At 46.1% G+C, this 10,802-nt stretch overlaps 1 protein-coding gene across 1 annotated transcript; it reads right to left on the bottom strand.

Annotated features, from left to right (window-relative positions):
- Positions 1-4,635: 4,635 nt before the first annotated feature.
- On the bottom strand, positions 4,636-7,252 carry GPR27 (G protein-coupled receptor 27). The gene has a single exon (XM_048858780.2). The coding sequence runs from the start codon at positions 6,616-6,618 to the stop codon at positions 5,476-5,478; it is 1,143 nt and encodes a 380-aa protein (XP_048714737.1). The 5' UTR covers positions 6,619-7,252; the 3' UTR covers positions 4,636-5,475.
- Between the last annotated feature and the right edge of the window lie 3,550 nt (positions 7,253-10,802).

Genomic DNA, 10,802 nt, shown 5'->3' with positions numbered 1-10,802 from the left:
CACTCAAAATTACTGCTTCCCCCACTGAGTACAATTCTATTCCATCTTTATTAAGAGACCACTTTTGTTGAGCAACCAATTTTTGTCACTCCCTTGAGTGGTGGCTAAGACAGGTTTCATTTTTCCTGGGCCTCATTATATTCTTTGACATTCTGAACAGTGCCAGCATCATAGCTTTCTGGCTCAGATTATGCATCACAATAGTCTATTTTTGTGTATGCTTGCACGGGAAGGATTAGAAATTAGAGCCCTAGTGAGAATGATGATATTTTATTTTGAAACAGAGCTGTCAACTTTAAATAAGGGTTTTTAAGGTGGGATTATACACCTCTGTTACCAGCTGAGCTGAAATCTAAACAAATACAGTATCCTGAGATATTTTAGATTTATGCTCTATAAGGCAAAAATATGCCACTGTCAAAGGCGTGAGGCCACTTCTGTGGTCAGAAGCTCCAGTGGGAATTCTTGGTAAGCACTGGCTGTGGGATGGGGCCCCAGCCGTGGAAGGATTTTAAATGTAAGTACAGCGGGCTAGGTCCTGAGCTGCATGCATAGTGGTGGGGTGTGTGAGAGGGAAGAGTAGGGGTGTGGTGTGAAGCTCATTTTTGCACACCGGTGATCCTAGAGGAGTATGCTGTGCCAATCCTCCAGCATAAGTCTGAGCAGCCTGTAGGTTCAACCCTTTGTCTCATGTAAACTGCACTGCACGCAGGCAAAGCCTCAGGAAAGCACTGACTCAGTCATAATTCCTGCCCTCTTGTTAGTTATTCCCCACTTTCTGGGATGCAGCTTTTTCTCCCTTTGTAGCTGGCCAGCTCTGCTTGCTGGGAGTGGGGAAACAGAGACTTTGCTCCTCCTAGTCCCTGCCCTGAGGGGAGTGCTGATTGTACAGTCCCTGCTCTTTCTCCAGCTTTGCAAACCTGGCAGCCTTTACGTGGCTACACAAGGCTGGGGGCCTCTCTTCCCCAGCATGACAGCTAGGGCAAAACTTTCCCCCCTTTTTTACTAGAGAACATTTTCCTCATTGGTACAGCCATTTTCTGACAGCATCAGACCCTCGGCACAGTAATACTGCAGGCCTCTGAGGGCAAGACCGCACTTTGTCTTGCAGAGCTGAGATCCTTATACTCAGTATTTGTTTAGATTTCAGACCAATTATTTGCTTTCATGCAGAGGGTGAAATCCTGGCCCTCTTGAAGTCATTGGCAAAACTTCTACTGACTTCATCAGAGAGGATGTCACCGGGAGTATCTGAAAAGAATGCATGAAATACGTCAAAGTTAGGGATTTATTGCCAATATAAACAAATAAGTTTAACTAACCTGCCATAATGTATGCAAAATAAGGTATACTACAGTATATGAGCTTGGCTAGTAAGATGCTACCATGAGCTGATGCTGGTATTGTCTGTGACACTGAACAATAATGTTCCCTGGAAAAGGAATGCTATTTTAATATACTGTATACAGTATATATTAATCAAGTAAAGAATGCTAGATACAAATCCTACCTAAGTACATTAACTTTGAAAGCAACAGTATGTCAACACAGCCCCATTGCCATTCATCAAATCCCTTAAATTACTTTGCAGGACCTCTGAAATGTCTGTTGTGAATGCAGTACTAACGCCATGAAACTGAATACCTCTTTTGGTAGAAGAGGCTAGGTAATACAAATAGCTAATTCTTATTTACTGCCTTTCACCCATAGACCTCAAAGAACCTTTACCGGGGTAAACATAATTATCCCCATTTTATAGATGGGGAAACTGAGGTACAGACAAAGGTTTTTGTCCAAAGTCACCCAGCAGGCCAGTGACAATCAGAAATAAAACCCAGGGTCCTCAGTTCCAGTCCAGTGCCATATCCACTAACCCACGCTGCCTTATGTATGTTTCTCTCAACTGGTTGTTCAGAGGGACGGTATCCAGTTGTTAGCCCGCTTACCACTCTTGCATGCCATCTGAGATAGTTGTCCTTTTGCTGCCACTTACTCCTTCTGTGACCTTGGTCAAGCCACTTAACCTCTCTCCCTCAGTTACCCCATATGTAGGCTGGGGATAATACTTCCTAGGAACGATGTGAAAACTAGTTAGTTAACATTGTAAAGTGCTTTGAAGGTGTTCATTACAATTATTACTGAATATGATGGTTTGTGCATTTGATTTTAGTAACTCTTTCTCACCCTTATAACCATCTCTGGAAGAACAGTCTTCATCTCACTGTTTTTACATTTCTTTTGCTATTCTGTTTTACTTCCTGATAAATTGCTTTGCGTATAATTAGGGCAGTGATTGATTCTGCCAATCGAATATAACTTGTGAAGGCGGTTTGGTTGGTATACATGAACTGTAAACAATACAGCTTTCTTCATTTGCGTCAGTCTTTGGTGCTTAATTTCGTATTTTCTGGACCTAAATTACAGTCTGTTATGGAATACGATGTAAGTCCAAAATAGCTCCATTGAAGTCAGAGGAGTCACTCCGGTCTTACAGCTGTATGACTGAGATCCAGCTCAGTATTTTTTGTGTAGGTGGGTTAAGAATGAAATATATTAAGCATTTCCACACTCTGCCCTTGGTCCATGTCAGAATTCCCTTAGATAGCACTGGGAATTGCCTACAAGAATAAGGAGTACTAAACAGCCTTATGTATTTGTTGACATTCTTTTGTTTTATCCAAGCCTTTTAGTATATCACAGCCAGATTTCGCTGTCATTGAAGTCAGCAGCAAAACCACCATCATCTTCAAAGGGTGCAGGATCAGGCTCACTGTCCCTACATGGGATTTCATGTACTGAGGTGGAAACTTTTCTGGTTTTAGTGAGACTGTCACACAGCAACATTGTCCTTTACAGCAGAATGATCTGATGCTGCTGTCTGAGTTCCTAAATATTAATAGAACCACCATTCTCCTGGAGGTGATTTTTCATTTCTACCAGTGTTGACTATAGATTTCTGTTCATGCCTCTAGTCTTTCAAGAAGTGAAATCTGGCTCTTGCAGTGGCAAGAACACTTTTAAATAACTGCATCTTACCACTATATTTTTTTAAAAGCAGAGATCTTCCCCCTAAGAGTTTAGAAGCTATGTTTAGCGGTCTCTTCATCCTCTCCCCACCGCTCCGCACTCACCAGAAAAGCTTTTTAAATCAAGCTTAGAGGGGGGAAAAAAAATGCCGTGTTTCTTATTTCTCTTAGTATGGAAAGGGAAGAGAACTTGGATGTGCATTTTCAGACTGTTAATGTGTCCTTAAAGGGTATCCCCGGTTGTCACATTCTTGTATCTCTACAAGACTTTTTAAAATTTTCAACATCAGTGTTACTCTGTAAAACCTGAATACAACTGAAAAGAACAACAGTAAAACAAAACAAGTTATACCCAAAAGGCAATTACCAATGATGTATAGATGTCTGTGAATAAGCCTTAACTGAGTAAGAATTGTAACATAAAAAACCCTAAAAACCCCAATATATTTCCACTTGCAATTCTGTAACTGTCGATTAAGTTTCACTTTGTAGTTCAAACCTTTGAACTATTTAAGTTGCTATCAGGCTCCTTTTTCAAACTTTGGCAAAATCCAGCCACTTTGATTATTTAAATTCATGTTCCTGTTTTTGAACCTTTTCATCTGCTTTCTGTACTTTTCATCTGCTTTCTGTACTACTGAAGTGAAAGCTCAACTCTTAAAGCCTGTACCACATACTTCAGGAAATCTTGTCTCAAGTTTTCTAGACTCGGAGTTACAGCAAAAATTTGGTTTCACCATTCATTATCCAAATCTGAGGCTGTCTTCTCAGCCCTCTAATTTAACTGTCACACCTAACCTTAATGGAAGAGACTACAAGTTGTTAAGATATAGCAAATACATCTATGCAGTAACTTTACACTCAGGACAGATATATCTCATCCAGTGGATGTATAATAATTTTGGACTAGTGTTTATGGAAATACTCTTGTAGCAGTCACTGAAATTTCTTTGCAGAAATTAAGTCCATTATTTGTCATGTATGTGACTTGTTATAAAACAGTGAAAATATTATTGTTTGCTAAATTTTACATTAGGGAGGGCTTCCTTGCCAAACAAATGTTTTTAACTATATATCTCTGAAGAAGCTAACTCCTGGCATGGACAGGATAGGTTTGTTCATGATCCCATTCCCAGCAACTCAGTTAATACCTTTAGGTAAGTCTTTTACAGCATAACCCACAATAATAAAATATAAAAATGCCTAGCCCATTAATAATTCAAAATAACCTTCCTGATAAGTGGAGCCTACAGATGAGCACAATGTTAAACCAAGCAACTGTGTTAAACTCCTTTGCCTACTAAAATTAGTGATACATAATTATCCAGAATTTTCCCATCATTAATAGAGCAATTTTTTACATGGTAATTAGTTTTAGCAGACAGAAAAAGAATTGTGCTATTTAAACCTGCCACCCATCATGAACTTAAGTCTCTTTAAAAATATGTTAGTGACTTTTATTGGTATAAATACCTAAAATGAGATTGAACAGCGAAGGAGAACTCTGTACTTCTCCATGATATCCTAAACTGCGAATTATACTCAGACATAAGAGACATGCAATTTTGTATGCACACAAATTATGTCAAAAAGCACATTGCCATTCTAATTTCATAAAGTTTCAGTATTTTATTAAAGAAAACAGTCAAAATGTACAAGTATGTGACCCAGTTTTGTAGATAACTTCCTACAAAGTCAGTAAAATATGAATTCAACCTAGTTTAAAAACTGCTATAATTGATAATTTTTAAAGTTGATATTCATTTTAAAAGCACATTTCACAAAGAATTCTGAAATATTACCAAATGAGCAGTGCAACAAGAAAAATTAAAATTGGTTCTACACTGTGTTTGCATTTCAGGCAAAAATTACATCACTACTTTCAATACTTAAAATCACTTGAGAATGTCAACCCAACAGCTCCCCATAGAAACGGAACACTGCTTCTGAACACATTAGGAACTTCCTCTTCTTGACTTCAAAACAAATAATAAAACAACACCCTTTGAGGTCATCAAAAAATAACTTTAGTATAAAATTTTGTCTTGGCCTTTATCAAATCTTGAATAAAATTGTTAAGCCTTTATCAAAACAGACAGGAACAGAATTTTATCCATATCAGGTGCAGTCACACCTACAAAGGTTAGAAGCAAGACCAGAAACTCGGAGCCCTGTTTTGTTTTTTAAAAACTACACAAAGACAAATAAATAAAACTGCTTCTTACAGCCTAAGGTTTGGGGTATTTTGTTCATGTAAGTGGCCCATAGGCAGCAATCTCTTATGTTTTGAAGATAGCATATGCAGAGTATAGAAAAATAAACAAAATAGCTTCTTACAGCTGAAAGTTTGGGGGCAGGGTGGTGATCTGAATTTCCTCAGAACCAGAACTCGAGTGCATATGCAGAAATATGGAAAATGATCTATTTTTTCATTAAAAGAAAAGCCACCCTAAATCCCAAAGCTCTTGAGATCACAAAGGATGGTGCCCTGGGTGCTCTGTATGCTTTGGCAGCAAGGGAAGTGGGCTCTGAAGCAGACCCTGAGCTCCTTGTTGAAGATGAAGCACAGGATCGGGTTGACTCCAGCCTGAGCGAATGTCATCCACACCGAAGCAGTCAGGTAGACCTGGGGGATGGTGCTGGCCTTGATGAAGACCCGCAGGTAGCAGGCCACAATGTAGGGGGACCACAGCAGCAGGAAGAGCAGGGTGATCATGTAGAACATCTTGCAGAGCCTCTTCTCCATCTTGAACTCCTCCAGCACCAGCAGCCTCTTGATCTGGCTGTGGGTGGCCTGCCTGATGCCCACCAGTGTGGGCGGGGTGGGGCCCCTGCCAAAGCCAGCCGTCCAGTTGGCAGCAGCTTGGCCGGTGGCTCCCGGCCCGTGGAAGGTCCAGTTCTGGCTGATGGCTGGGACTAGCTGGGCTGGCTTCATCTTGCGGTGGCCGTGGATGAAGAAGAGGAGCTTGACGTAGACCAGGTGGGTGGCGGCGATGACGGCCGCCAGCATGAGCATGAAGCCCAGCGTGTCGTTGGCCTTGACGTAGCGGTGCTCGAAGATGCACTGCTCCTCCTCCCGGATGAACTTGTAGGTGCCCACGTCGAAGACGGGCGGGAAGGCCATGGCCATGGCCAGGGTCCAGACCATGCACACCACGGCCAGGCAGGTCCAGCCCGTCATGCGCTTGGCGTAGAAGCGGTGGTGGGCGATGGCCATGTAGCGGGTCACCCCCACGCAGAAGAGCAGGAAGGCGGCGTGGAAGCAGAAGAGGACGGCCAGGAAGGCCAGCACCTTGCAGCTCAGCGGCCCGTGGGGCCAGGCGCCCGCCCCGCTGCGCACCGCCAGCATGACGAAGGGGAAGCAGGCCAGCGAGCGCAGCGCGTCGGCCAGGCACAGGTCCAGCAGCAGGTAGTAGGGGGCGCGGTGCAAGTGCCGGTCCCGCAGGATCAGCCAGGCGAAGAGCACGTTGCCGGCCAGGCTGACGCACAGGATCAAGCCCAGCGTGGCCAGCTTGAGGCCGGAGGCGCTGAGCAGGCCGCCGGGGCTGGGCAGGTGCGGGCTGCTGCTGCTGAGCTCGCTGGCGTTCGCCATCGGTCGGGTGCGGTGTGGGCGCCTCCCCTCCTCCTCCTCCGGGCTTCGCTCACGGGCTCCGGTCTCAGCGCTCACCGCCCGGCCGGGCTGCCCACGGCGCCCCCCCGGACCCAGGCGGCGGCGGCGGCGGCCGCACCCCTCCCTGCCAGCCCCCGCCCCGCGACGCGCTGCGGCCCCATCACCTCGCTCCGCGATCGGTCCCGCGGCTGGGGAGGCGCCGCGGCTTCAGGCGCAGGCCAGGCTGAGCGGGTGCGGAGCGCGGCTGCGGCGCCCCCACGCCGGCATGCTGCCCCCGCCTCGCCTCCTCCGCCCGCCGGGGCCAGGCACGGGCAGGCCCCCGCCGGTGTCCCTGCTGCAGCGGGGCGGGATCCTCATCGGGGGACATCCAACTCCCGCGGCCTCCTAGCGCCGCCGGGGGCGGGCGGGGGCTGCTGCGGCGGGCGGGGGCGCCTCGGCTCCCGCATGGTGCCGCTGCATGGCCCCGCTCCCTCGTCTTTTGTCCCACCCACGGGGCTCGACCTGCCGCCGCTGGGGCTGGAGGGGGGCGAGAGCGGCCGCTACCTTTTGGGGGCTGGCTCGGGCTCCACTTCCGGCGAGCTGCTTCTCCGGAGCCAAGGTTAGGGGCAGGCTGAGCCTGCGCAGAGGAGCGGGAGCCATGAAAGCCAAGGGAGCGGGAGGGGGGCTCCCTGCCCGCCCCAGCCGCCGGCGGAGCTGTCCGCTCCCTCGCGCTCTCCTTGCGCCGCCGCCGCCCCAAATCAGGACAGCGGGGTGGGAGGGGACCCACGCGTGGGGCAAGGCGTTGACGAGGGGGTGAAATGGGCCTCGTCTCTTTAGGGGCGCTTATCGCCTGGCGCAGCTGAGTCGGGTCCTGAGTTGTGCGTGGGGAGTGAAGGCTTGGCTGCTTGGACCTTTCTGCGCCCCTCCCTGCCAGCGGATAAATTGTTGGGGGTGCGGGAGGTTATCCCTCCCTGGCGCTCCTTTGCCTTCAGCAGGGACCAGCTGTCATGTAAAATCTCTAGGGAGAAAAGGGGGGAGACGTTTTCCCCCCTATCCACTCACCCACCCACTCTTAAATTCAGAGGGTGTCCCCGTCAGCATGGATTTTACCTCTCCTCCCAAGGGAACATGATCCTTATCGATTACTAATGCGCGCCTGCCTGCCATAATTCAAACGTGGGGACAGAAAGACCCAGAATGAGGGTTGGGAGACCAAGTGTGAAAAATCGGGACACTTTTTGGGGGGCCAGGTAATAGTTGCTTATATAAAACAAAGTCTCTAATATCAGGATGGGCCCGATAATATTGGGATGTCTGGTCATCCTAAATGAGGGACACTATGGAAAAGAATGGTTCCTGAAATGTAAAGTAGCATGGGGTACATTTGTTTAATATGATAGCTAATACTTTCAGGAACTTTGATTTCATGGCTTCCTGACAGAAATCATTTGCAACATTAAAGAAAGTATACAAATACAATTAATAACCACAGGTCTGGATTCCACAGCCCTGGCACATGTTGATTAGTATCTGACTCCTCAGGTAGCCCCATTGATTTCTCTGGGGCCATGCAAAGAATATGGTACTTATCAATATGTAGGAATGTCAAAATCTGGCCCAAAATAAATAATGTTTGAAATGAAACATGGGTGTAGGAATGCTAATCCCACTGCCCTGGCCAAATTCCAACTGAGGCACCGCCTATCCCCATTCCCAGTAATGCAATACTGAGTAGAAAATGCTTCCCCTCTTGGCCTAACAGCTGTGGGCTGTTAATAGCCTCCAGGTTCCACCCCAGACATAGCTGCATGTCAGAGAGGGGTGAAGTAATCCCTAATGTACATATAGTTTATAAAGTGTCCATTTCAGATGAAAGCATATCCATGCAAAATATTCTTGAGTTAGCTTTTGCTAGCGTTACACACACGGATTAGTACCTTACTCCATGGATAGCCCGTTGGCTTCAATGGAACCTTTGACAGTGACTGCAGCTCTACCAGAGTAAGGCTGGCAGAATGGGGCCCATCATTACTTACTGGCTGGTAAAAAACAGTGAGATTTACAGCAGGTTTGTGTGGCAAATAGGTAAATGGAGGTACAAAATAAAGGCTGTTCCCTAGTAATGGGAGTGAATTCAGAAATCTGGCTCAAGTGCTCTTTGAAAGACTTGGGGCTAATGTTCTGTTCACAGGAACTGAGGGACAGGAATGGTGGGCAAAAGTGGCGTTAAAACACCTAGATGATTGCTGTTTTCATGTCTAGGGTCCTGCTCAGCTCCAGAGTTAAGTTACAGCAACCTTGGAGCCATCCACCAGCTCAGAATAGTCACAGAAAGTTTTTTGTGACAAGGTGGTGAACACACCTTAGATGTGCGTACACTGCTACAACTGAACTGTTGGTGACAATTGATATAAAATGTGTACTAGTTCGGTTAGTGTTGTCTTGGGGAGCCAGTGTAGTCTAGGGCAAGTTGCTGTGCTTCTGTTTCCTCTTCCACCCTTTGTCTGTCTCACCTATTTAATGTAAGCTTCAGGACTCTCTCTCTCACTTTGTGTTCGTACAGCATCTATCACAGTGAAGCCCTGTTCTCGGGTGGGGCCTATAGGTTCAACTTTAATATAAATAATTACAACATTATGTAGTTTTATTAATGGCCTCTTGTGAGGGCCTTTGTCAAAGTCTTCCTGAAAAGTGTAAACAAATTATAGGACGTAATACTATTATAATAGTACTAAATAATAATACTAAAACAGTTCAGTTTTATTCAGTATTATTTCTTCTTCAGGCTGTCAAAAACCATAGAAAATAGTTAGTCATTCATACCAGCCCAAGAAAATTGAAATATTAGGCTAGATATAATCTATTTGAATAGAACTTTCTGCCTAAAATTTTACTGTTGGGTTTAGTGCCAGAGGATCAGATTCTGATCTCAGTTACATCACTGTACATTTGGATTAACTCCATTGAAATCCCATGATTGGTGAAACTGAGATTAAGCTCACTCAAAGAAGTGGCCGGGGCAATTTACACTAATTCATCACATAGATTTTGTTGACCCGTGGGTTTGTTCTGGTTTGTATTTTTATATATTCCTATCATTAGGCAAGCAGAGAAACCCTGATAGCAAAATGCAGATAATTAAGTCTGCGTTTTGCTTACTACCGATACATCCAAGCTGTTTTCAGCTGTTGGGTTTCTCATTTGCACAGAAGTTTTACTGTGCCTATGGGTCATTTAGTATTCTGCACAGGTTTCAAGGCATTATTTGTACAGCAGGCAGTTTACTTGAGTATATGGTGTGCAGTCTCCCCTATAGAGCCTAAATGGTCCTGCATTCCTTGGCTCCAAAGTTAGCAGGATCAGTGCCTTCCAGGAGGGAGCTAAGGCACTTGATATCCTAATTTTCCACAGTACAACAAAGGGCTAAGCTATTGGACTCTGGCACAACAAAGTGTAGGCTGTCAGGAGATAAAACATTTTCCCAAGTGCAACTACAGGGCTAGGCAGGGGAGTAAGAAGGAGTTAAAACCTCTGGTGTCTGTGCAGGCTACTTGAATCTTGGGTTCAGGGTTAAAGAGTAAATGGATACCACACGCCTGCTAGCCTCTCTCCCCCAGAGCAAGGGGGAGGCAGGAAAGGAATTATGGTTCTCAGAGGAACAATTCCTTCCTTTGTTGCTCCTGGGATGACACAGCTACGTGCTGCCCCTTACACAGGGTGAGATGTAAATTCTCAAGCCCAGATTCTTTACCACACCTCCTGAAAGGCACCGCAGAGACGGCTCAGCTCGGGGAAGAGGAAACAAAGGTGGCTTTTAAGATAGGTCTCAAGCTGCAGTGGGGGAGATTTAGGTTGGATATTAGGAAAAACTTTTTCACTAGGAGGGTGGTGAAACACTGGAATGCGTTACCTAGGGAGGTGGTGGAATCTCCTTCCGTAGAGGTTTTTAAGGTCAGGCTTGACAAAGCCCTGGCTGGGATGATTTAATTGGGGATCGGTCCTGCTTTGAGCAGGGGGTTGGACTAGATGACCTCCTGAGGTCCCTTCCAACCCTGATATTCTATGATTCTATGATATCTTAGCCCTGCCTGGTGGCTGCAGGGGCTGACATGGAGTTAGAGCAGCCCTGATGGCTGCTGTCATTTACACCAGCTTCCAAACAATGCCTAGGGGTGGCACTGCAGTCC

The sequence above is a fragment of the Caretta caretta genome, chromosome 7 (assembly GCF_965140235.1).
Source record: "Caretta caretta isolate rCarCar2 chromosome 7, rCarCar1.hap1, whole genome shotgun sequence".
NCBI classification, from domain to species: Eukaryota; Metazoa; Chordata; order Testudines; family Cheloniidae; genus Caretta; species Caretta caretta.
Note: the sequence above shows the minus strand (reverse complement) of the source record. Positions and strands in the feature narration are given on the sequence as shown.